General features: G+C 47.2%; 1 protein-coding gene across 1 annotated transcript; it reads right to left on the reverse strand.

Annotated features, from left to right (window-relative positions):
* Window positions 1–6589: 6589 nt before the first annotated feature.
* On the reverse strand, window positions 6590–19345 carry RSAD2 (radical S-adenosyl methionine domain containing 2; the record flags this gene model as incomplete). The annotated part of the gene is made up of 6 exons (XM_079110620.1): window positions 6590–6997; window positions 8605–8637; window positions 11297–11446; window positions 13578–13807; window positions 17196–17357; window positions 19003–19345. 6 exons carry the CDS (start codon window positions 19343–19345, stop codon window positions 6833–6835), a joined length of 1083 nt encoding a protein of 360 aa, XP_078966746.1. The 3' UTR covers window positions 6590–6832.
* Window positions 19346–26675: the final 7330 nt, after the last annotated feature.

Below are 26675 nucleotides of genomic sequence, written 5' to 3' on the forward strand. Positions count from 1 at the left end.
GCTCCTGCCGGCTGCCAACGAGACCGCGGGAACACAGACGCACGCCACGTGCTTCCCACCTGGGTCAGCCTGCAAAGGTCTCCAGTGCTTCAAACCTCGTTTTGGGACTGACCCTGACATGGCCATGGCTCCTTGAGGTCTTCTGCCCTCTGCCCATCCTGTGCCCTGGACGCTCGGTCACCTTCTCAGGGTAACGCCACGTTCACCTTCCCCATCAACCTGAGCGCAGTGTTAGAGAACACACCCTCCCTCTCCTGCCCTCAGTTCACCCCACGTGGGGAGATGTCCTCGTGCATCTCCCTCAGCTCCTTCTCCCACACCACATCTTTTGGTGAGCACTGTGTTCCTGCTTCTCCCGCCACCCAACATCCTAGTTTATGTAGTAGTTTATAGAAGCCTCCTCTTCACTAACTCTGGACCCCTGAGCAAGTCAGGATGTCCTGATGATTTTCACATCACAGGTGCTTACTAAGTGAGGACATTCAGCAAGATGGTCCTCTCCTGTGGCATGTGGTCTAAATGTCACCCCAGGCTCAAGAGTCCTCCTCTTGCTCACATCAATTTGCATCAGGACGTTGAGCTGTGGCATGAGGTTTTACATTTCATCCTAGAGGATCTCAGACTAGGAGGAATGGGGCTCACCCAGGGTCATCTCACCAGTGGCTGCTGGTCACCACTTGCAGGTGCTCTGCCCCTTACCCTCTGATAAACCCATCCTGGGCAGAGCTGAGCACGCAGGGAAGGCGCGTGAGGCCACACCTGCTGATGACTCAGCTCAGCAGCACAGCGCACTGAGCTGTCCACACTCCCTCCTGAGCCCGGGTCTCCGGGAGCTTCGGCTCAGCATCAGAAGAGGGGGGACCCATATCCAGAGCCCGGAAAGGATAGAGATTCAAAATTCGAAGTCTGGCTCCTACTGAGTGCAGACCTCTTTCAAATCATAGTAAAGTAAAACAATCTCGAGGTTGAGCCACGGGCAGCCAGGAGCTTCAGGCAGCCTGACTGTGTGCCGGTCCCTCAGCCCTCACTCTTTGTGATATGGCTTCATTTTGCAGCTGATGACATGAAGGCTGAGAACCGACATCACTCCCTTACGCACACAGACGGGGGGAACCGTTCTCCACCACAGTCAGCAGCCCTGAAGCCCCATCCCCTCCGTGTGACTGCACCCCCTCACGCACTGTCCCCTGCCTGATTCTTGTCCCAACATTTGGGAATTCCTTAACGGCAAACCCCTGATTCCTCATCACTGGCATCTTCTATGGTGTCCAGTCCAGGTCTGGTCAAACCAAACTGTTCCTGGGATGAACTTTTAAGTTCAAAGGACCCTGCAGGTGTTGCCAGGTTAGAAAAGGCAAATAGTTCACAGGGACTCAACGTTGCCTTCGTCCCCTTCTCTCCCCCACCCAGCCTGTTCCTGGGAGGGTCGGGGAACAATCCCCACGGCAGTTTAATGGGAGTCGATGACTGACACTTCTCTAAACGCTCTGAATGTTATGGGCAAGGTGGGGGGCAGGAGGGGGTTCCAAGTTCAGTAGTAATGGGGGGCTTCAGGCTTCTTGCAGTCGCTGAGGGGACTAGTGAAAGCCTGGGACCCAGGCATACTGGGCAGTGTTCTCTATTCCATCCAGCTGAGCCGTGCAGATGGCCCTGTAGGGCCATTAGTGCAGAGCTGCCCCCACCTGAGGCACCTCACACCCACCACGCTTAATGCAAAGGGCTGAACCGAGCCCCCCCCCGGCAGCTGGCCCCCACTGTGCCTGTGTTGGAGAGAGGGTCCCTGGAGGTAAGAAGGTCAAGCGAAGCCCTAAGGTGGCTTCATATCTGACAGGCTGTGGCTGTGGGGGTGCAGGACAGGGAGGCACAGAGGGAAGGTCTCCCGCCAGCCAGGAGGAGCTCACATCAGGGTGAGTCCACTGCACCTTGGCCTCGCATCTCCAGGCACCCAACGTTTTGTGGGGGCGGCCTGAGCTGACTAGCAGGGGTGGCTTCAGCACAGCCGGCACTGGGTGCCTGGGTCCAGGAGGCTTCCTAGAAAATGTGGTGTGGGAGACAGAAGAGGCATCTACCACAAGAGCACGCCGGGTCCTCTGACACCCCAGCAACAACAGACTTGTGAGGACGATTTTCTCTGAAAGCCAGTTAAAGTCCAAGGAAGAGCTGAGAGGTTGATCCATTCAGAGTGTTGCTGAGGGAGTTTCATGGACAAGTTGAGCTGGCCCTGAATGACAAATAGCTTTTGGGCAGTTTCCCAGATCCTCCAGGAACGAGCTGCACAGAGAAGCTTTGTGGGCATACATATCTAAGTGTGTATGTGCATAATATATGTGTGTGTGTGTATGCATGTGTATATGTGTGTACATATAGATACACATATGTGAATGTGTGTGTGCTTGTCAACTTTCTGTCTCTGTGACAAAATACCCGGGGTAAGCAACAAAAAAGGAGAAAGGATTTATTTTGGCTCATGGTTTCAGAGGTTCAATACATGGTCACTTGGCCTGGTTGCTTTGGGGGCTGTGGTGAGGCAGCACACCATGGTGGAGGAAAGCTACCCACCTCCTGGCAACCATGGAGGGGAGAGAAGAGGCCAGGGTCCCAGTATCACACAACAACCAGACTTTCTTCCACAAGGCCATTCTTCCTAATGGTTCCACCACCTCCAACGCATGTCTGGCTGGTCACCGAGTGTTCCGCATAAGGAATTTGGGGGACATTCACAACTCAAACCATAAATTTTACACACACACACACACACACACACAAGTGAATTTGCAGAACAAGGGTGCAAATCCACTCACTGCTTTCTAAATAACTGTGGTTTTTTGGATGCTGTCATGTCTTCTCATCTGTCAGTGTGAATTGGTAAGAATAGACGGTTCACATTAAAGTACAAAGACTAATTGCCTTTAAAACCTTTGGAAGACATGATGCAGAAATAAAGTGACTGTATGAACTCAGCTCTGTTAAACAATATACACAACTGGAACAGCTTGAGCTAGATTAGCAGCTACCACTAGGTGAAGCAATTATGGGTGATTTTTATTTTCTTCATTTTGCTTTACTGTGTTTTTCAAATACTCCCCAAATATGTAGTTTTTGGAATCATAAAAGATAGCATCAAAATCTTTCTGACATATCCGGTGCATCTGAATGGCGTGTGAAGCACCTGCTGTACTACGCTGTGCACGTGTGAGGGTTTCTGTGTCTTTCATCGTGCCCTGAAGGGACCATATTCACACACTTGATGCAGCACTGTGCCCTAAACTGTGACTGTCAAGGGCCCAGGCACCGTGATGAAAGACACAGGCTTCCCCAGAGTCTCCTTCCCTGCCCTTGGGATCCTGGATCTGACCCCATCCTCTGGGGAGGATTGGCAGGTGTCAAGGTGGGGACAGCAGAGGGCAACGCCAACCCTGAAGTTGGGAGTGTTTATGACTAGAGTTCATGTGCTGGGGTGGTTAGGAGAATGGTGCAGGTCTCAGGAGGGCCATGTCCACGTCAGGAGGAGCCAGGGTGGACACTAGGGCCAGGGGGCAGAGCCCCAGGCTCCGAGAGGTGGGAGAGCAGACTAGGAGGAGGAGACATGATCTCCTCATAAGCCAGAGGCATACAGGGCAGGGCCAGCTGGATCCTTCGAAGGAGTCAGGGTGCTGGGGACAAGCCCTGCACTGCCTTGGAAAGTCGTGTGATACCAGACACTGTCCCTCTGGTGCTGGGTCTGTCCCAGAGCTCAGGACTCTGCCTGTTCCCCACACCACTGAGTCTTCAGTGTCTTCTGAGTCCTCAGAAAGTAGCTCGCTGCCACTTTGTGCAGACTGCTTACTGCAGAGGGAGGTCATGCTCTGGGCTGGCCCCGTGGCTTCTGGGTCAGTGCACGGACACCTGGCATGCCTGGTGAGCACGTCCTGCAGGAGGACGCTGGAACCAGGACCCTGCCCTCCCTCAGGAGCCGCAGTGTGGAGCAACCCCACCCTCTGCCCCTCAGTGCCTCGAATCTGCAGCAAAGGGCTGGTGCCCTCCTCTCTGCCTCCTGCAGAGTCATCCTCACGGGATTATCAGGTCTCTGAATGCTGGGTCCCCAGGATGTTGGCTTTGATTTTAGACTAGAAAGAGTATTTCCCGCAGTGCTTCATCTCCATCCAGTCTTTCTGCAGACTGGGTTGTCGAGAGTGGACTTATTAATATTGATAATTGTGTTGATTAGATTTTAAAGCGAACTTACCTTTAGCAATCACAGTTTGTGAAAGCACACACTTAATGTAAACACACATCAAAGAGAGACTTCATAACATGCCGCCACTGAGAGAAAACTACTTTAATATATTGCTACATGTTACAAAACAGTCTGTCAAATCACAACTTATTTAACAGAGTACTTTCAACAATAGGGTAACACATATGATTCATTATTGCTTATTGCTACAATGTTTGCTTGGTTGGTTTTCTGTCTATTCAGCAATTGGATGTCAAACTCTGATAGAGATAAAATAGATAATTCAGCAAAAGGACCTCACTCACCTTCAAATTGAAAACAACAACCAAAAAAATAAAAATAAAAATAAAAATAACAACAACAAAAAACAAAACCAGGTAACTGCCCTGTGATGTATTGCCTAGTAATAGAGATGGTTAGTGCCTATAAACCAGACAAACCCTGAACTTAAGCGGTAACTGAAAGTGCCACAAAACATTTGCCCTTACACTTGCTGTAAGATTTATAGCTATACTCTGCTTTATTTTCTCAATAAAAAGCACCATGTTCTACAAAACTAACACATTTAAAACAGAAAAAAATAAAATAAAATAAAACAAGACACTGTGTAATGTGAGCTTGATATTATTGCAATACTAAAATTCCCATTTCTTCCTCTTAAGAAAAAGGGACACTTGAATATTTTAAACATCAAAACTTTAGAAATCCTGACAGTGAATGAGAGGATGAATAGCAGATCAGACAGCTGGAAAATGTACTTAAAGCAGCTTATATCTCAAATTCATCCCTTGTTTTGTGTTATATTTTCCTTAGAGGAAAGAGAATTGGTTTCCCTCAACTAGAAATAAATCTAATCCACTTAGAAGATTGGGGCTTCCCTCAGACCTGCCCTCAGATCAGCTGGCCGAGACTTGATTGCGCTCAGAGGAATCCTGGGCCTTCTCCCACAGGGCCAATGCAGGCTCAGGGGACGGAAAAATCTGTTTTATGTTCCTGCGGATTACACCAGAGCCATGGAATTCAGGTACCATCAAGAACCCTGGGGAAAATACCTCCGGATTCATTTTTCTCTTGAAAAAGGACAGAAAGTATAAAATACCAACAACTTATCTAATTTTGGATGGGACACACATGTTTCAGATGAATTACAGTGACTTAAACATTGAAATGGGAATACATGTTTTGAGAAAAAAATCACAAAATCAAACTTTTCAAAATCACCAATTCCTGTAAAAGGCCCTGAATTCCAACCCCAGTGCTACAAAAAGGAAAAAAGAAAAGAAAATACACAAAAAAGAAAAAAAAATATTACCAAGTCCTGAAAATAGATTATAAAACAGGAATTTCTATAAGCTCCTTAATGAAATGAGACACTAAAGTGCCTCCTCGTGGGGTCTTCTGGAATCGCATCCTAATTAAATTTGCAAACATTTTTCTATGATTTTGCTTGCTTGAAACCATGATAGGAAATTATTCTATTCTAGGTAATGAGATACTAGCTAAATTACCTAACTAAAATACGTGCTACATTTATGCAAGAAGAAATTTTTGATCAAGTGACATTCTTTCCTGTGCTTCCCTCTTTGAGCTAGAAAAGAAAGGAATGGTTCCCTCTCATAGTGACCTAGATTGTATCTTGTTTCTACTGATTGAATTAATTGAGAAACACTATAAAGTGCTGTGGCTTCACCTGCATAAACTCCAAGTGTGCTCAATGGGCTTTCATGGAATAGTTCACACTGTCACTTTTCAGAACTGTGAAGACAAACATCTGCTCAAATGAAGTCATGTTTTTGCTTGACACTCCTGTGGCCTAAAAATGAGGTGGTCGTAGCAATCGAAGTACTGTTCTTGTTCCACATCAGGGAACATGGAGTGCCCTGGCTTTGCCAAGGATCTTTGAAGAAGAATCTGTGGAGCACAGACAGCATCGGCATCTAGAGGTCCCCATGCCGGTTGCCCTTCTGGTGTCAACTCCTAGGAACTCCTTGGAGATAATGAGTCCTCTTTAATGTTCTTTGAAGTGTCTGTTGACTATTTCTTTAATTCTATATAAAAGTTCAAGATTCCAGTGTAATAAAGACAGAAGAGGAAGGAAGGCACAGTAAGCAGAAATAATTGGAGGCAGTATTTGATAATGTTTCCAAGGTGAAAACTGACATCTCAGTTGATGTTTAGCAGGAAGGAACTGACTGTCAAACAAACAAAAAAGACAAAAATAAAACCAAAAACAAAACTGGAAAAATAGCTTGAAATGGAAACACTGCTAACAGTCACAGAAAATTTGCTTAAAATATCAAACCCCCTGTAACTCTTGCCCCACAGGTATCCTTGGGGCTATTTCTCACAAATGCATCTTTGACCTGGTAGCTTAGCGAGGCTTTTTTTTTTTTTTTTTCATTCCTCTGTACTCCTCCTTTTAAGAAAAATTAAACTCAAAAACAATAACAATAAGGCACCAAGTCAACTAACTAAAGTGTGGACTGTAGTTAAGCAGTGATTTATATGTTTAGTGCCCACAGGCAATTACACATGATGTGCAGGTTTCCGGCCACCAAGGAAGACCACTGCGTTGGCTCTGCAGACCACAGCTGGGACCTTGCTCTGCTTCCAGCTTTACCAGTCCAGTTTCAGATCAGCCTTGCTCCAGACATATTTTCCTCCTCGCTTTAGAAACATACGCTCATCAAACCCACTGAATTTTATAGCTTCTTCCACTCCAACATCCAGGATAGACATGGAAGGATCCTTCCGTCCATTTCTGCAGTTCAGAAAGCGCATCTAGGAAATTCAAGAAAGAAATCAGTCTGTTTCCATAAAGCTTATCCTGTAAAACACGTTTTAGGGTATCAATGCAAAATACATTTTGATATTTCAATCATTTCCATCACGTCACCATAGTTCACTGAGAACTGTGGCCAGATACTGAGCTCCCTGGGCTCCACCTCCCTACTCACGCAGCCCAGGAAGCTCAGCTCAGGTCAGCTGAGAGCCTTACAAGCAGGATAACGGGCACACTGCCTGAGCCCACCGTCCCCCATTGGAGGCAGCCAGGCTGGCCAGGAGAGATTGCTCCCCAGTGTTGCATCTGAATTTGTTTTGAGACTTTAAATGGAAGGGAATGATACCACATAAGCTGGGAGGCTTGGGGTCACATTGCTGTGGGAAACTGCAGGTGGACAGTGTTGTTAGTGTGAGAACCATGTGGCTGGGTCCATCTGCACCCCAAAAGGCTTCTTTCAAGAAACAGAAAGAGCAGCAAGAAGCAGACACTGAGGTGGGCAAGCACCAGACCAAGGAAAGTCATGTGTGCCCTGTCTCCATCTTCGCGGTCAACCTATCCTGTTCTATTTCAATCATTTGAGCCTCTTTTTCTACCTCGTGGGCAAGAATGAGGCCTTTACACTTTGTGTGACCTACACTGAGCATTTTGTAGATGAGTGAATCATATATGTTGAATCAGAAAGTTGTTAAATTGGCAAAAGCAAATTTTGGATCAACTATGTTTGTTCCGATTCTTTGGAGACTAGACAGTTGGTTGTGGAACATTGGTCTAAGCCCTGAGCCGATCACGGCCATTTGCATTCCCCAAATAAATGGTCTGACTTTCCTCTTTCCCTTGGACTTATTAACTGAATATTTCCATTATTACTGTTTCCCTTATGCCTGACAAAGAAAGCTCATGTTGATCCTAAATGATATTGCTACAAAGCATCATTGATTAACTTGAAAGTAGTGAAATAGAAAAGTTATCTTAAATATTTCTCAAAGAAAATCAAATTTAAATATTGAACCCATAGCTCTAGTTCAAGTTCATTTCTTCAAAAAACTTATCTTCAAATGGAATTATTTGTCTTTCATTAGAAATATTGACAAAGGTTATAAATCTGGACCCAAAAATAATAAAAATTTAAAAAGACAAGGAAAGGAAAGTGAATTCGTTTTCAGTTGTGAGTGTGAGTCTCCCTTTCCTTTGGAAGGACAGTATAAGTAGTGCTTAGAGAGGAAAGGGAGGGACGGGCTCCTTTGGCCATTGCCAAGGTGAATTAGCCAGGGACTAAGCCCAGGGCCACATCACAGGGGACTCTGCCGTGTGTGCTGTGCGGCCCTCGTGAGGTCCAGTCATGCCAGACCCGGGGGAGCTTCACCACATGGCAGCTGGTGCCAATCCAGAGACCTGGGCCCCAGCGGATAGTGGAGGTGCTAAGCACAGAACCTGGCAGAGGGCCGCCCGGCTGTATCATATCAGTCACACTCACTGGCCGAAAACCTGTGACCTGCCACCAAGACAGACAAACAGGTGCTAAATAAGGTGCTCATTTCAGTGATGAGCTTGCTACTTAACGAGCTGTTGAGGGATGATTTCATGACTCATGAGAAATACTCACATATTCATCCAGAATAAGGTAGGAGTCTTTCATCTGCAAAGAAAAAGTTGCACACATTTAGTTCCAAGCATAATTTTCAGTGTGTTTTTTCAACTGCTTATAATAAAATGTGCATTTGTGTTTTGTTATTCTGGGTCCAAAACTTCTTATTTCACTTGGGTGCCTTTTAGTGTGACCCTCATAAGGAGAGGAACTGTGTGCCCCTTCAGAGCCCAGCAGGTTCAGCAGGACTGGATGCTCTGCGTCCAACAGTGGGAGTCAAATGAAGGACCGCCCTACTCAACATTCCCTGACGGTGGCCCCTCTTTCTGATGTACAAAGCCAGTGCTCTTCCAAGCTAGCACCTGGGACTATGGGGTGGCTTCTCCTAAAGATTCCACTACTCTAAGGTGACTCCACAGTGCTATGCTCTGTGTGTGTACAGAGGGATTTCTAAGCTTCCGGTGGGCCCTTACAGGTAGGGGCTGGCAGGCTTTCTTCTGTGCAGAGCCAGATGGTAAATAATTCTTGCTCTGGGGCCCGCACAGTCCTCGTCATAGCTAACCAGCTCTGTGTCCTAGCTTAGACGCCTCCACAGAAAACACATAAGAAAATAAGCTTGACTGTGCTTTACTGGCCCTGACACCAAATTCCTTACCATTTTCATCAGCCATGAATATCTTGTTGGTTTGATTTTCCCCCTGCATTTCTCAGCCTGCTTTTGATGCCAATTCGAGCAGCAGGGGGTATTTGTTCCTCTGGCCATTGTTGGCCAACTCCTGCCCACCAAGGTCTGTTGTGAGGGCCTGCAACATTGTGTCCTGGGAGCTGTTCCAAGGGCAGAGCCTGGCTGCCTCAGACCTCCTGGTGAGCACAAGCACTCGATCTGGCCCCTGAGGAGGGGTAACACACTGACGTTCACAGCGAACTGGCTGGAAGGCTCTTGGACATCGTGGGCATCAAAATCCCAACTTTGCTCTGATACCGGCCAGGCCAACAAACACCTAAGACGCAGGTCTCTGCTGAGCAGAATGGGGAAAGAAAACCTGGCTGCGGAGCCTTGGGGAAGCTGAGGGAGCAGACAGGAGAGGCCGCCTCACTCGAGGAGGGAGACCGACAACCTGCGCCATCTTTCATGACTTTCCTTATTCGCTTTGACCTCATGCTCTGGAATTAAGATGGAGGTAGGAAGATCCAGGAAGCAGGCCTGTGAGAGGGCTTCCCGCCATGTCCTCTCTTCTCCTAGATGGCTGCCTGCTTTCCATGGGGGGTTTTCAAACCCTTTGCACTTGGTTCAACATCACCTTCACACTCTAGCCATTTATCGAGACCCTCAGAAGCCAAAGCGTAAGGCATGGATTTCTGTCCTGGAAATTCCTAACATTAGGTGAGTATCCAGGGGAGAAATTTTCTGTGTGTGTATTCTGGTGTGGCAGATGGGGAACTTGTTTTTAAAGTACTTTTTCAAATAATGAATCTTATCTTTTAAAAATTTAAAGATATAAAGAGTTATAACATTAACCAGATTATGGGAAATCCCGCTACTCCGGGGGATATGTACAGATATGATTTTTTGCATGCTAGCATTAAGCTTCAAATTGATTTTGTGTGTTGGTTTTCAACTGTACTAATAGACTAGGAGATCTTATCCTTGTAATGCGATACACTGAAGTTTGCTTTATTCAGTGTACATTCTGCCAACATTCTCCTGCCCTGTCATCCAGTGAGGCTTCCTTCAGTTTTTTTCTATTGTTTTTAACACTGCAGTAATAGACCTTTATATAAATATTTCTTTGCATCTTTACATAAAGATTTCCTGTATTTTGAAGCGGAATTTAAGAATCAAAATATAAGAACACTTAAAAGGTTACTATTATAAATTATCAAGTTGTTGTCTAGGAAACCCATAGGGGTTTATCCTCCTACTAACCATATGAAATTGCCTCTTCCTGCTTCTTTACCCTTCTCATTTTAATTTGCATTTCCTTGAATACTGATAGTATCAAAGACTGTTAAAATATTTATTCACTCTTTTTGTTTTGTAAACTGTTTGTGCCCATTACTTGACTTACTTTCTGTTAGCAGATTCTTATTGATTTAAGGAACTTTTTATATATGATGCTTTATTTTATATAATTTCATGTAATTACAGAAAATATGATGGTAGCATCCTTTTAATTGTATGATGTATGTAGCATACAATTTTAACTTTAATGTACTCAAATACAGCATTATTAATTGCTTTAAAATGTTCATAACTTGCATTCAAAAGTTGTTTCCTTGACTGTGGTAGAAAAAATAGGAATTATTTTTCCTTTAGACTTCAAGAGTGCATTGATCAGTGACTGCCTCTGGTATTTCCTAAAGTGTCCCAGTGGAGACATACTTTGGCCATCTTGGCTTAGTCTATGTGTGGAATTTGTCCTTTTAAGAATGAATAGGCATTGGGGGTCGAGAGTACACAGTGATGATACACAGAGTCTCATCACCTCTGGGTGGCACTCTGCCTTCCTGGACAGGGAAAATGAAGCTCACTGAAAACCCCACAGCCAGCAGGTGGCCAGGGCGGACTGGGCTCTTCTGACCCTGGCACTCGCTCCTCCCTTTCTCTGTGCTGAATCCTCTGCAAATAAAACTCTGACAACATGCAAAGCCCTTGGGCAGAGATCCCCAATCTGAAGGCAGGTGAGAAAGCACATTGGCTGTATACAACCTTCTGGTTAGACTCGGGCACCAAGCAGGACACTCCTCTGTGGCGCTCTAAGAATGCTTCAAACTCTTCGTCGCTAATGACAAATCTCTGTGCTTCTCTCAGAGCATCTTCTCCAGAGTTCTCGCCCTCAATCAGGAGGCACTGGAACACCTGAAAGATGAGGGAAGCCTGCTGGAGCAAGGGTCCACATCGCTGCCTGCCCAGGCCCAGCCCTGGTCCGAGCCCCAGACCTCCCAGACCCACGAGACTTGGCAGCCGTGGGAGACATCACAGTGGGAAAGGAGGGCCAGCCCCGGAACTTAGGGAATCGATGTTAGAAGCACAAACATTCTTAAAATGTAAACTTCACCCAAAATTGATCTAAGTTTATTATCCACTGTTTTCAGACTATGAAATCATAGCTCTTCTTTGAAAAAAACAGGGACTATTAAAAACATAAAAAATAAAACATTTATGATCCTCAAACCAAGAGAAAAGTATTTTAAAATATTTTTGTGTTAGCTGATTTTTAATATATCCTAAATACCTTTAAGCCATGTTTGCTTTTCACTTAATACCTAAGGACAATTTTCTGAAGTCATTGATGTTGTTTTTCAATCTTCATTCAAATAAACAAGTGCGTATATGACTATGTGTCAGAGTACATTGGTGTATGGGTGTGAGTTTGTGTATGTGTGTGACCATGAGTGTATGCATGCATGTGTGTGTGCATGTGTGTCAGTGTGCATTAGTGTGTGTGCTTGTGAGTTTGTGTATGTGTGTGACCATGAGTGTATGCATGTGTGTGTGTGTCAGTGTGTGAGTGTGCGAGTTGACTGTGCATGATGCATCATCCCACCATGAGCAGCGCCATCATCTGAGCAGAGAGACCCCAGGAAAGGTGAGCAACCAGGCAAGGTATCCCAGGTGGCAGAGAGACTGAGCTGGAGCAGAACCCAGGGCTGATGGGCTTTTAAGGAACAGGTTTCTCACATGGAACTTGATTAATGACATCTTCTGAACTACTCTGATGCCCTTTTATTCAGCACAGAGCTAATTTCCTAAAACCCTAAAGATGGCCTCTCACTCTGCTTCTCCCCGTCAGGCACCCAGTTGCTGAGGGTTGCCAAGTCCACAGTCTCGTGGGGAGGAGGGCACCCCTAAAAACAAGGCTCTGAGTCCCGGGAGCGAGCGAAGGCACCAAGCAAAACTTGCATCGGTCAGCAGCCTTGGGAGATCAGTACTCTCAGATAACACGGTTTTCCGACGGGGCAAACTCCTCACTGAGAGTTAGGACTTGAAAGGGCAAATCTGAAGGAAGTCAGGCAAATGGCAGCCCACGTGGTTGGAGTGGAATGAAAGTCTGGCGTTAAGGGCAAACCCAAGCAGCCAGGGGGGTCGTGTACATACATGTGAGAAAGGATTCCAGGAGAATGAGGAAGACATGACAGCAGAGGAAGCCAGGGGGACTGAGGACAGAGTGACAAGGTCAGGGGGCTCCGGGAGGAAGCTCAGTCTTGGCACGCGGCCCCCTGGCCGCGGTCTCTGCCTCCCCACTCCTCCTCCCTCTGTACCATGGTCTTCCTTTAGCTTTCTTTCGGCTCCTTCTAGACCTGGATGCATGACTGAGACCCCAGACTACTTATGTACTTCATCAAAAGTTCAAGTTCAACGTAGCTATTTTAAAAAATTCTTAAATAGATTTTTTAAAAAGTATACTTACTTAAAAACAAAAAACTTATACTTGTTTTGTTTGCATATGGAAATAGATTAGAGGAAAAGTTTTCGGCTTAAAAACTTTGAATGTTTAAGATTTTAAGCAGCAAATTGCCAGTGCTCTCTGTGATCAGCTGGCTTGTGCATATGTGAAGCTCAGATTCTGCGGTGGGACGAGTCCCACAGCCCACATCTTGGAATAAAGGCCCCACGCTGCTACCCTGCAGGGTGGCTTGCCCTCTAATGCCTTCAGGTAATTCAGTGAAAGCTCTGGGGTGTCCAGCTCTATGAAGAATGCAGGCACCTCTCAGTCAGCTGTGGGCGTTAAGAAAACACCAGGCTTAACAGAGACACCCCAGCCCTCACCATGCCTTTGACCCTTAACCTCATCATAGCTCAGGTAGAACATCAGTTCCAGTTTTCAGAGGGAGAGAGAAGCACCCAAAAGCAGGCCGAGGCCTAGGGAGCTGGAAGAGACTGAGGACCGAGCGGGAAGGCCCCAGCTGTCCAGTCAGGGTTTTTCCAGCTACACAGAGAAAGGACGGGACAAGCCTGAGGTCGGGCAGGAACAGCACCCAGCACTTACTTTCCAGCGGACAGGGTTCAGTGCTTTGATCTGCTCATTCATGTCCTCGTCCACGTTGAAGCGATTGATGACAGAATTGATCTTGAAAGCCACTCTGTAGTCCCGGCACCACTTCCTCAGTTTCTGAAGATTCTCCACGTGGTTCTTCTTTCCTTGACCACGGCCAATAAGGACATTGACTTCCTCGTCAAAACTGTCACAGGAGATGGCGAGAATGTCCAAGTATTCACCTGCAGTAAAATGGTTAGCTCAACGTTTCTGTCCAAGGACCACGCCCTCCAGGTCACATCTCTTCGTCATACAACAGACTTTGTTTGCATCATCTCTGTTCTAAGTTTTTTAATGGTGTTTTTCTCAAACCTATGAAACTCGCTGAGGTGTAAACTGTACTGTTTCTTGTATAGAGCACTCATTGAAAAACGTACAGACAGCCGGGCGCAGTGGCACCCACCTATGATCCCAGTAACTAGGGAGGTTGAGGCAGGAGGATCACAAGTCCCAGGCCAACCTCAGTAGCTTAATAAGACACTGTCTCCAAATAAAAACAAAAAGGCCTGAAGATGCCATGTCCATGTGTTCAACCCCCGGTACCCACCCCCCACACAGTCCAAACACATGATTACATGATGGACACTCATATCTGATCATTCTAAAACCTTATGTGCATGAGCTCTGGTTCATATACTTAAAGGAGATTTTTAATTTATTCTTGCATAGAAACCATATAATTCATGAAGCAAGCAGATAGATATTTTGGAGGCTTCCAGACTTAGCTCTGACAATTATAGATTTGCTTCTCTTTTTTCATCACATGGAAAAGATGGCTTTGTATGAGATCCCTAATTTTTTGGCCAAGTTCACTAGCTTCTTCCTGACATGTTTGTACATTTGATTCTCCATCTAAATATTTACGGAGACTCTATGTTATGTCAGGTACAACCGTATTAGATACTGAGAAAACCCAGGGAATTTAGAAGCAGAAGCCAGGGTGTTAATTTGCCCCTCCTGCAGCGTGGCATATCGAGAGCTCAGCTAGTGGGTTGTGACGGAGCACAGAACATGCTGAGCTCCATCCTGGCTTCGGCTCGCCTCCTCTGGGTTCCTGGACAGTCTTTTCTACTCTGGTTCTTCTGCACCTGCCTCTGCCTGGGCTGCTCTCACTCTCCCAGGATGTGAACGGCAGGCCTTCTCTGGGGCTGGGTCTTCCTTGAAGGTGGTTAGACTTGAGTTTCCAAGTTACTGTGACTTCCCACAGGTAACAGCTCTTTCTTAAATTTGCCTTGACATTATGGAAACCACGTGTACCACCACTCCTTCAGCAGCTATTCTGTACTATTACAAAAAAAGAGAGTGATTTTAGCTCCTCTTTTAGGCATCATTGTGTGTTACCCAGATGTAATAAGAAATTAGCACACATGGGAGCCAGAAACTTTCTTTAAAAAAAATCAAAATGTCCTAAAATTTCATCTCAAGTAAATTTCTAATGGAATATCATCCTGGAACAAGGCAACTAACTAAACATGTGATCTCAAATCAACCCTAAAGAAAAGTTGAAAGCCAAACACATGGAGACCCATCAGTTCTATGCAGTCTCTTCTGGTTGGCTCCTGGTGGGCGGAGATCTCCACATCAACTGCTGTGTCCCTTCAACTTTCGCTGTTCACTCTGACATCCCTTCCTCCAGTTCTCAGCTCCTCTGATCACCTCTCTTGGGAAGAGGGATTTAAGGGAGTAGCTCTCTGCTCAGTCCCTGTGTTTTTCCAGGAGAGCCTGGAACGATGGACGGATCTTGTCCAGCCCTGCATCTATGGCTGGACAGCATTCTGCACATCACCAATGGATGATATGACAGACAGGGCCCAGGGCCTGCTGCCTCCACCTGTCAAGACTTCTAAGGACTGTTTAGCAAGATCCGGGATCTAACTGTTTACAGGTTAGGGGGCACATGACAGTAGGTACCCGAGTGACTCACTCTGCGTTTGGTGTTTTGGACCCTAAGGTTCCCATGAGCCTTTCTGAACAGAGACACTCCAAACAAGTCCCTGCACTTCACTGCTGGACAGAAAGCCCAGTCGGTGTGACCTCAGGTGGGGAGGACTCAGTGACACACACTTCTGCCCTGCCATTCTGCTCTGTAGCTTTGCTCTCCTAAACCCTGTCGGCCACGAATGTCCTTCCAACAGGTTGACAGACTTGGAGCGCTGGGGGAGCCCTCGTCTCCTCTCATGCACAGACAAATTCCTGGCCCTCTAAACCAGAGAAGGGCAACTGGAGAGGCCCGAGGGGTGCGCAGACACACTCTGATGACTCCTGAAGCTTCTAAACAGATCTCAAATTATTTGAAAGCACTGTAGCTGGGAGGTGGAATGTAGGAGGCAGATTTTATGTATTTTCAATAATTTGAGCATCTGGCAAGATTTTATATACTGCAAAAAAATGGATTAAAGTTCTTCATCAGTGGTCACTTGGCCACTATGGAGAGGGTCGTTGCTGCCCACTCCCTAGACCTCACCCTTTCCTATTGTCTCCTTGCCAGTGACGCTGAGTTCTCTTGGAAATTTCCAAATGCCTGACTGTGCACCACATTTCCCAGCATTTGTCCCTGCCATGCGGAAGTCCTGCTGCCCCTACAAAGCACCCCACAGGATGGACAGGTCCAGCCCACCTTGGAGGGACAGCGTTGCTCAGGTTCAAAAGAATCCCGGTAGACTGGTCTCCAGTCACACTGCTTCCCAGAATCCTCTGCTGTCTCTTTGAATCTGGCTCCCAAACCTCGCCTTTGTTCTTCCAAACCCTGTTCCGCCCTCTGTCCCCTCGTCTGGTCTGCTTTTAGACATTGCTCAGGCTCTTCCTCGATTCCCCTTCCCCTCAAACTTCGAATCCTCTCTTCCTGCTTAGGTTTCATCAGATGGCTCTCGCCCCCCCGCCCAGCCCTCTTCTCCATCTCAGGATGGGTATGCGAATGCAGATTTCTGGCCAATATCCCATAAGATGGAACATGGCAGTTTTCTGCAAATGATCTGAAAGCTCAGATGGCTCAGCAAAGCAAGAGAGAGTGAAGCTCTAAGAACAGGTTATAATTGTCTGAAAAAACCATAGTGACCTTTTCTAAGTGCTGCCCGAGTGCCAGGCACTGCTCTAGGGACATTACCCACCCACAGGTCAGGACCTGGTGGCTCTTAATCCTGGCTATGCAGAGGAACTCCTTGCAGCCCTGAAATCAGCCAATCCAAACACCATGTCGGATGTGATTAGTTTTGGGTACAGCTAGCTCCAGCAGAGATATTTTATCACACGGCTGTAAAGTGTGTTTATTTTCCTCAGTAAGTGGCCAAGTGTAGGTCATAGGTCTTAAAACTCGCCAAGTGGGAAGGTACAGAAGGGTCAGGCTTCCTAACACGCTCGCTTCCCTGACTCGCGCCCTTGTTTATTGAGAGCCCTGGGTAACCGAGACGCCCATGGTGTCTTGCTGGAAGGGAGATGAGAGGAATCAAGATTTGTTTTTCTTTCCTTCCAGTTCCCCAGGAAGTCTGGCCCGAGGCCCAGGATGGGAGGACGCCCAGGATGGGAGGACGCACAGGAACCAGCGGTCTCGGCAGAGACGCCTGGAGGCCTTACCGTAGTCCCTGAACCACTTCTCCCGGATGAGGCTGCCGTTGCTCACGATGCTCACGCTGGGCAGGAGGAGCTCCTGCTTGCAGAACCTCACCAGCTGGCCCAGGTACTGGCCGCGGTCCTGAAGGAAGGGCTCTCCACCCGAGAAGTTGATCTTCTCCATTCCTGCCGAAGACAAGCGGCACGGTTCCCTTCACCTCCACCCCCACTGTAAGTCTGTGTTATTTCGTTTCTTGTGGAGCTGGGTGTCTACCCAGGCCTCATGCATGTGCGGGGAGCACCTGGACCCTGGGCTGCACCCCTAACTCCACCCACTTTTGTTGTAGAGCAAAGGCAATATTTTCTCCATGTAGGAAAAAAAAAAAAAAAGTGAAGATTTCTCATTATCCTCACCTTCCCTAATTTGTGTTCCCAACACCAACCCCACCGTAACCCCATTGGAATAACCGTGCATTTAATTTAAGGTATAATCGGGGGGGGATATCACTTGAAGATTTTGTTTTTGTCTTGTTTTCCCTCCTTTACGTAGATGCACCTGAATGTTGGGAATTCTTTACCCAGGTGAGCTGACTTGGTTAGAAGTCAAAGGGTGGGTGCAGTGTGGCAACCTGGAGGTTCGCAAAGCAGAACCATCTCTGGAGGCATGGGGTAGAGGAGGCTGGAAAACAGCTCACCATGACCTTGACATCAAGGCTTACAGGCTGGTTTTGTTAAGACCTGGGAGAGAGAGCTAGCTGAGGACTGAAGTTAAAATCTTGTGTTTTAGTAAATGGCTCTATTCCAGAGATGAATGAGATGAATGATAAGAATCCTGCTGAGGGAGGACAAGAGCTTGAGCAAGGCCACACTGAGAAGGACAAGGTGATGCGTCTTTACTTGAAAGATCAGCTGTGGATAACAAGTCAGCAAGGTGGAGCAAAACAGGTCAGAGCCAGTCAAGTGCACGTGGCTCCATCTCATCCACTAAAGGACAGAATCAGGCCGCACTAACCAGCCATGCTCCCTGCTGGGGGCATGCTGACTGGAGGGCAGAGACACTGGGGACCCTGGCCCTGGGTTCCTTCTGCAGCTGCAAGCCTCGCACCTGGGGTTCTGCTTTGGGAAGCCACCCAGTTGTGCACGTAGGCTGCGTGTAATTCGGGGTATGTCTGCAACCATTGGGTTAAAATATTAAGCAGGGTGAGAAGGAAGTCAGCGACTTTGCGAAGTTGCAGCTCAGGGGGTGTTTGTTCTAGGAAAGACAGGAGGGAGGAGAACAGGCTCAGAGGGGGAGGAGCCACGCTTGGACTTCCCTGCTGAGGCTGCCCTGAGAGGCCAGGAAGGTGTGCAGGTGTAGAGCAAGTGAGCAGCTCTCAAGAGCAAGGCCCAGCATGTGTCAGAAACAGTTTCTAAAAGTTCCATATTAAGAGCACACACGGTCCAAAAAAAAGGCTGGACTGTTGCTCTTCTTACATCACATGTCCTGCTTGTTTCCTGTTTGTTTTCAACTTTGCTCATTAAATGTTTCTGGGAAAAAACAAATTCCTGAGAGCCTTGGACAAGTTCTGAAAGTGCCATGACCTGCCTGACCTATTTCCAAACACTGGGGGCCCGGGGCCTGCCCTGTGCACAGACCTCTGCGCACAGCAGGGGTGGGTGTGCCCACTGCCCACCTGGCCGGGCCTCCTGCCTGCAGTCCTGCCTTGCCCTTGTTCAGGGACAGCACGTCCGAGGTGCTAGGGGCCCTCCTGCCCGTGAGGCCTGCCTCCTGGTCTGACTGGCTCCCTGTGTTGGACTGAGCATCCTGATTTCTTTCTGGTCTGGGACTCACCAGCTTCCTTGAGCAGAAGCAGCCCTCTCTTGGCCTCCTCCAGGGGCAGCACGAAGGACGTCTTGGCCGTGTGGAAGCAGAATCCGCACCTGTAGTTGCACTGGCGAGTGAAGTGGTAATTGACACTCGTGGGGATGATGGGCAGGCTGCTGTCCTCTTCCTCCCGGCTCTCCTCAGGTCCCTCTCTGACCCGCTGCTGTCCCTTCTCTGTATCTGGCCACCAGAAGGCTGCCCTCAGCCAGTACAGCAGGGGGGCCAGGCTCCTGCAGAGGGAGCAGAGCAGGGGCTTTCTGAAAGCAGCGAGCAGCCGCGCCGCCAGCGTGGAGGGTAGCAGCACCCGCATGGTGGCCACAGACACACGGAGTCACCGGCACAGTTATATGAAGGTGGGAGGGCCCCGCCCCGAGCCTCTTGTCACAGCAGGGGACACACCTCTGAGTGACTCTCAGCTGAGTTGCAGTTTCGATTTCCCTCCTCCCGAGAAGGAAAGTTGAAACGGGGCCAAGACACAGGCTCAGGACCAGGACCGGGGAGAGCAGACTGCCTTCCCTTCCTCACCCTCTGCCTGAGTATGTGCAAAGGTTGCCTCCCTGAAGCTTCTGCCTCTGTGCCTGGAAGACACACATGGCTCCCTCTTTATGGGTCATGTTGCTCCCACGCAGGTAGAGCAGCCTTATCCAAGAAGTCAGGGACCAAAAACGTTCCAGATTTGGGATTTGTTTGAGTTTTGGAGTATCTGCATATATGCAGTGAGATACCTTGAGCATGAGACCTAAGCCTCGTTATGAAGTTCATCCATTTTCACATGCACCTTGAACACACAACCAGAGGTAGTCTTACCCCACGTTTTGAATAGTTCTGTGCATGAAACAAAGTTTCAGGAGGTGAGCTCTCCTCTGTGGTGTCATATTGGTGCTGACTTGCCAGTTTGGAGCATTTCAGGTTTGAATTTTTTGATGCTCAGCCAGTATAATCATGTGACAATGGTTATAGTCATATACTGCTTCAGAGTAAGTGCTTAGGGAAAGTTTGTTATGAAAGTCAAAGAGAACTACCTTAGGACTCACTGCTGGGTATTTCTCCTAAGGAAAGGAAATCAGGGCATGGAAGAGACATCTTCATACCCATGTTCACTGCAGCATTGTCTGTGACAGTCAAGATCTGGAGGCAAACGAGGAGTCCATCTGCAGATGAATGGGTGAGGTATGTAGTGCACACACACGGTGGAATACTACTCTGCCTTGAAAAATAAGGAAAGCCTGTCATTTATAACTGCATGAATGAACCTGGAGGTTCATGGATGATGCTAAGTGAAAAGCCAGGCACAGAACGACATAGGCTACAATCTCACTGAGGTGTGGAATAGAAACATTCATACTCCTAGAAAAGAAAGTAGAAGGGTGGTTCTCAGGGGTGGAGGAGAGGACTTGGGAAGATGATGGTCAAAGGAGGAGGAGGTTAGAGAGACCTACTGCACAACTCGAGGGCCATGGTTCTAACCACGCGTTGTTGCTGTTGAGAGACTGCTTGGTTGGAGGAGGATGGCTGTGGACCTGCCAGCCTGGGGGCTGTCTTGGAATGACAGTAAAAGGCACAGGGACTTCAGTCATCTAGTTTAATGGTTTGTTGTGACAGTGTTAACATGTAGACATGTTTTCCTGAACTTTTATACTATTTCTAACAGACATTCCCAGCTAGGAAAATAGGATGTTTTTCTAACTTGCTTCCTGATTGGCAAAAGTCACTGTGGCTGGTCATTTCTTTATTTTTACAGTTTTCTTAGGAAGAATTGCAGCCACTCTTCCTCTAAAGGTGGTGCTGAATCATGTGTCTTCAGACATTCCTGAGCTGAGCAGAGTTGAACAGACCGGTGGCTGAGCTTCAGAAGCCAGCCATGCCTCCGGCCAGGTTACTGCGCTGCTGAAGCTCCAACTTCTCCGCAGGACCACACAGTCAAACACGGTCACACACGTGGCCCACATCTCTGCTAAGGTCCACATGCTACTTCATGCTGATCAGTTGGAATGTGCCTGAGAACTTCAAGTGCTTGGTTAGGGTTAGCTATTGTTATTCTGAATGGAAACAGAAAGGACTCATTTTCCTGAACAGAAACCGAAAGCAAATTCTGCAAAACAAGTATGTGTTTAATGATTGCTGATTATATAACCATCCATGTGACCCAAGTTCCTGAAATCTGAGCAAAATATATTTGAAACTCTCATACTATGGTCTGGCTCAATTGAGAAATGCAGTTTGCTAGATCACATGTGTATGAAGAAATGAAAATCAGGTCAATTATAGTTATAACACAGAAAATAACAACACGGGCTTTTTGAAAAAAAAAAAAAAAAAACCTGTTAAGAGCTGAATCCTACCTCAGTCAATATGGTAGAATGTTGAGTAAATTTCTTAACTGGTTGGTCATCTTGTTGGTCGTCTGGGGAAAAGGAATGTCTAACTCACACAGACGTTTTATGGATTAGGTGGCATCATGCCCACACAGCCCAGCTGGTTACTCAGCTGTGGTGATGAGGCTTTGGGTGCTTCACTATTGTGTCCCCTCTTTCCCTGCACCTGTCTCTTGGTACACGCACGCAGGCCCGTATCTGGGCCATGCCTGGCCACTTGATGGAATCCAGGAGTGGAGTCGGTTGCTAAGATACACACGTGTTTCCTGGGAGAGCATACCCCCATTGTTCCGCAGTGATTGGTTATCAATGTCTTCCCTCTTGCTTGGCATTGTCATCACTAAGATGTTGTTTTGTTTTGTTTAGTCCTGGGGATATTGTGAAGACTCGGTGCAGTTTGTTTCCACTTTCCTGATAACTGATGTCCTCAAGCATCCTTTGGTTCATTTGGTAAGCCATTTGGATATTCTCTTTTGTGAGGTGCCCGTTCAAATTCCTTACCCCCAAAATGAAAGGAGTGCACATCATCAGGCCTGATATTTGTAGAAAATGATCCTGAAAGTTGGTAAGGCAAGGTCTGTTGCCCGGCGTGTACATCCCAGGATCCCCAAACATTAACAGAAAGAACCTCTAGGGAGTCATATTTCCAGGATTTGGGTAGGGATGGCTAACAGCTCTGTGCTTCCATAGAAATGATCAACCAAAGAACACCTGGATCTGCCAGTTGACTTTCTTCACAGGTAGTCACATAAACTTCATTTCTTAGAGAGAAAACCAACCCTACAACACTGTACAGCAATGTCCTTTAAGTTGGAAGCCCACACAGTGTCAGAAAAGAAAAAGACGTGCTGGGCAGCCAGGGCTTTGTCTGCGCTGGCTGGGAGGTGGCTGGCAATCTGCTGCTCCTCCTCCTGCCGGTCAGCTTCCTGCATGCGACTCAGGCCAAGGCCGCATCTCTCTTTCCTGAGTCTACTTGGTTGATTCTCACTTTCTGAGCTCCTCGTTTGTTTTGTGATATGCAAATTTGTTTGCAAATATGTAGAATTGTCTGCAGTGTATTTTCTCTCCTCAGGGCCTCCGTGTAATGGTTCTACCCTCCACTGTGTGCTTAGCGCTGATCTTCATTTCCTTTTCCCCACTTGAATAAACTACCCAAAGCATATCTATGTAGGCAGGGTTTCAAAAGTCTCGGTTTCCTTTTTTGTTTTATTATTGATTAGTTGCTGCATTTATGAATGCTATGATGCCTTGTGTTTGCTTCCCCTGTGACAGAATGGTTAGAATCGTTTTCTTTTCCTTCTAATTCTGCAAATGTTGAAGCCTGTGGTTTTTTCCTAGGAATGTAGCTGTGCTATTCATTTATTCAAAGTCACCTCTTCAAAGAGCCTTCCCAGCCCCCGGATCTCTTCTCCCATGATAGCTTTCTACTGACAAGTTTATGCAATCTAAACATTCAGCTGGGACTATCAGAGACTCTGTCCTAGGAATTTGAAATTGGTGCTCAAAAATATGAACAGAATTTTTTTTATGACTAAAGATATTGGATCTTCAATATCTCTAACATATTTAATACAGATGGAACTTATATATTTTGGTGTCATTGAAATATTACGCCTCTGTCTTGTTCCAGTTCAACAGATGAATGGATAGAGAAACACACACACACACACACATTGGAATATTACTCAGTTTTAAAGAATGAAATTCTGACATTTGATGGTAAATGGATGGAGTTAGAGAATATCATGCTAAGTGAAATAAGCCAAACCCAAAATATCAATGGCCAAACGTTATCTCTCATATGTGGAAGCTAATTCACAATAAGGGCAGGGCATAGAGAAGAACAGAGTTCCTTTATATTAGGTAGAGGGGAGTGAAGGGAGGGGAAAGGGTATGGGGTAGGAATGATAGCAGAGTGAAACACGCTATTATCTCATGACTGATGTGATCCTGCAACATGTACAATCAGAGAAATGGGAGCTGACACTCCATTCACGGACAATCTATCAAAAAACATAAATGCATTCTACTGTCATGTACAACTAATTAAAGCAAATAAAATTTAAAAATTAAAAAAAAAAAGACATATTACCTCTCCTCATAGGACAGAGACAAGTGAAAATGAACATAAAAACTTATGATATGATGGTTCATTTAGCAAACCATGTGCCCGGTTTTCTTTCTGTTGGATTCTCAGAGTGAAGCTCACCAACTCAAGGTGCTCATGGAGGACACAGGACGGGTGAGTGAGCAGTGACCTTTCGCGGTCCTCAGACACACTAAGCCAGCCGTCGGAGGAGTTAGGGGCAATACTGCGCCCTGCCCAGTTCCTCAGAACATGGCCTATGTAGGAACAGGGACTTAGAGGGGCTGAGGTAAAGATGAGAGCACGATGGTGGCCCCAAACAACTGGGGTTCTCATCAGGAGAGGAAATGCACGGAGGGAAGACCACCAGGGATGCAGGAGGAGGGGGCCATCTGCCGCCGAGGAAGAGGCCTCAGGGGAAACCAACCCTGCGGGCACCTGGTCTAGCTTCTGGCCACCTGAGTTTTGAGGAGACGCTTTCTGCTGTTTCAGCGGCCCCATCTTTTGTATTGTTATGGTGGCCACAGCATACTGACGTGTCCACAGAGGCCTGGCCAGGAAATGGTCCAGTGGTCCCACAGAAAGATGCAGCACTGACTGAAGAGCAAGTGGAGTTGCAAAAGACTCGGGTTTCAGGCACATCGCACGTGAGCACAGTGCTGCACACTCCGTGTCCTGAAGCCATATCGCTCAGAAGGAAGAATGAATTGTATCCTAGGAGTTAATCCAATTTGATAGAGGCGTGAATTCAGCAAATTAAGAAACACACTTAATTAAGCTATTAAGACATTTAATTGGTTTCAGTGCACCCAATATTTTCTATCTTTGCCTCAATTCTAAATTTTTGAGATTTTCCTTCATGAAAGACTTGTTTTGGTCTGTGTATTTATTTGTGCTATAGGTCTCATTTTACCTTAATCCAGGAAACTTCAATTTGGTGTATAAAAAGCAATGTTGAGGTGCCAATCTGGTCAACATTTCTGGTTTGCAAGTCAGCCAAAGGGTCAGGGAATTCCAAAGTACATGAGGTACACTCACTGTTAGAGCAGAAAAAACATCCCAGCAGGATTGCCGGGCAGGGACACATGGTCTGCTTCAGGGGTCAGGGAAGTGGCCAAGCTTCTGCCAGGTCTCCAAGGTCAGGCCTAGGCTGGAGTCTGCAGTGCTCTTGGACAGTAAAGAGCCAGGGAGGAGCTTAGCTGGAGAGGAGGCCTCTCTGTCTCAGTCTCTAGTGTGCATTCCTGTGACGTCAGGAGGAAGGGATAAGGCTGGGAAGATAGGGAGATGGGCCCCTGGGCAGTAGATCACAAATATCACCTGCAGATATTTGCTAAGAAATTTACAACAAGGCTATTTTTAAACCATGGCCTACGTGACTGGAGAGGTCCATGCCTCTCTAAAGAAGGAAAAATACCTGATCGATATTTGATTGGACTAGAGTTGCATGAATACGCCGAGTGCCTTATCTGGGATTGGGCAGGGGGTGACGTCCTTAGACCTATAGATGCATATAAATGCTTAGGTAGTAGCTGCTCTTCGATGTGCCTCTCTCAGGACCCCTCCCTCTTTGAGACCTCTGCTTTCTATTACTTTCATCCTGTGTCCCTGGACTTCATTCATAATGTTCATGAGTCAAAGATTCCATCCAACCCACGCTCCGTGCTACACATTTGGGGTTAACCCAGGATCTACAGAAGGGTGAGTAAAATGGAACAATGGCTTTTCTGGGAACCCTAAGCTCCATTCAAAGGTTTAGTCCTCCCTCCAACTCAACAAAAAAAGGCACTTAGCAAATAGCACAGCCGCTGGTCTCCAAGACTCAGAAGACTCCCCGGGTTGGGAGTGTCGGTTCTGACTTGCCTCTCTTTCTTTTCTGTGGGAGGAAGTTTGTGCAGGGACAGAAGAAGGCTTGGGACGACTGGCCGGGGCGACTCCTCCTGCTTTACAAAGGTCTCATGTCCCAAGTCTGACCCCAGCAGCCCTCAGGTGACCAAACTTCAGCCACTATCTTCCTTTCTGTCTCTGACTGTCTTGGCCCAATGGTGAGGGTGCCCTCGCCTAATGGATCTTGGGTCCTGAGATGAAGTCATAGTCTGGTCTGAGGTCTTTGGGAAAGAGGTGACCCATTCACCCCCACAGGACAAGCCACAGTCCCTCTCCCTCTTTGCAGAAATGCCTCATCCCCATGTGTGCAGGCTACTCCCAACCGCTCCCTACATCCAACCAACCCTCAATTCTTTCATTCTTCCTTTTTCAAATGCCCAAATACAGTCTCCAGGGACCTCCAGACTTTAAAATGCTTTCCAGGAGTCAAACCCAAGGCTGTCCCTGGTGTCTCCCTCTTAAAGAGGGACCCGTCGTAGGAGGTCACCCAATCGAGCTCCCCTAGCATTAACGTTCCTTCCCTCACAAGCACATTTTTTCCTGTCCTCCCCTCACCCGTAGGAAAAGACAAGACCACCACCTCTCCCTCCTAGTTCAGGAGCCACATTCCTGACTGGGCTGTCACCGGAGCACTAATGCCTGCAGCTCACTTCAGATTGAGAAACAGGATGAAACCACGATCCTGTGAGTGTGAGGACCCAGGAGGAACGTCCCCAACCGTCGCTTGCCTTTGCTGCCCTCCTGGGACCCCACAACCTGAGGTGTCACAAATCCGCTCTTCCAGGCAACACCTTTACCATTTGTGACTCTGGACTTGCACAGACTTCTTGGGCCTCTCTTAGGAGAATTCCCACTAGCTAGGCTCATGACTTACACAGACACACGACGCAGAGGAACACCTCCTGCTACAGGTCAGTGTTTATTACTGGACCCCACATCTGGAAACTCGATAGTGGCAGGGGAGGCCAGGAAGGGCCACTGAGCCTGGATCCCCGGGTCTTTGGCGTGTGGCAAACAAAGACCTGCCTATGCACCCTTGCTGGAGAGCAGCAGTAAATCCGGCAGGACTGCTGGCCACCCAAAGCTCATTAGGGACTTGTCCCTATGAGAGTGAGCATTTGTCTGGTGTGGGCACCTGAGTTCTGGTATCTCACGTTCAGATGGGAGCTTGGGTCTCAACAGTCTGCTAGGTTCACCACGAGCCCGCATACTGAAAAACTGGGACAAGTTTGACCCACAGACACTCATGAAAAGCCCCTCTTTTTCTTCTGCTGCCAAGCATGGCCTCAATGAAA

Source organism: Sciurus vulgaris (genome assembly GCF_902686455.1).
Source record: "Sciurus vulgaris genome assembly, chromosome: 14".
In the NCBI taxonomy this organism is placed as follows: Eukaryota; Metazoa; Chordata; class Mammalia; order Rodentia; family Sciuridae; genus Sciurus; species Sciurus vulgaris.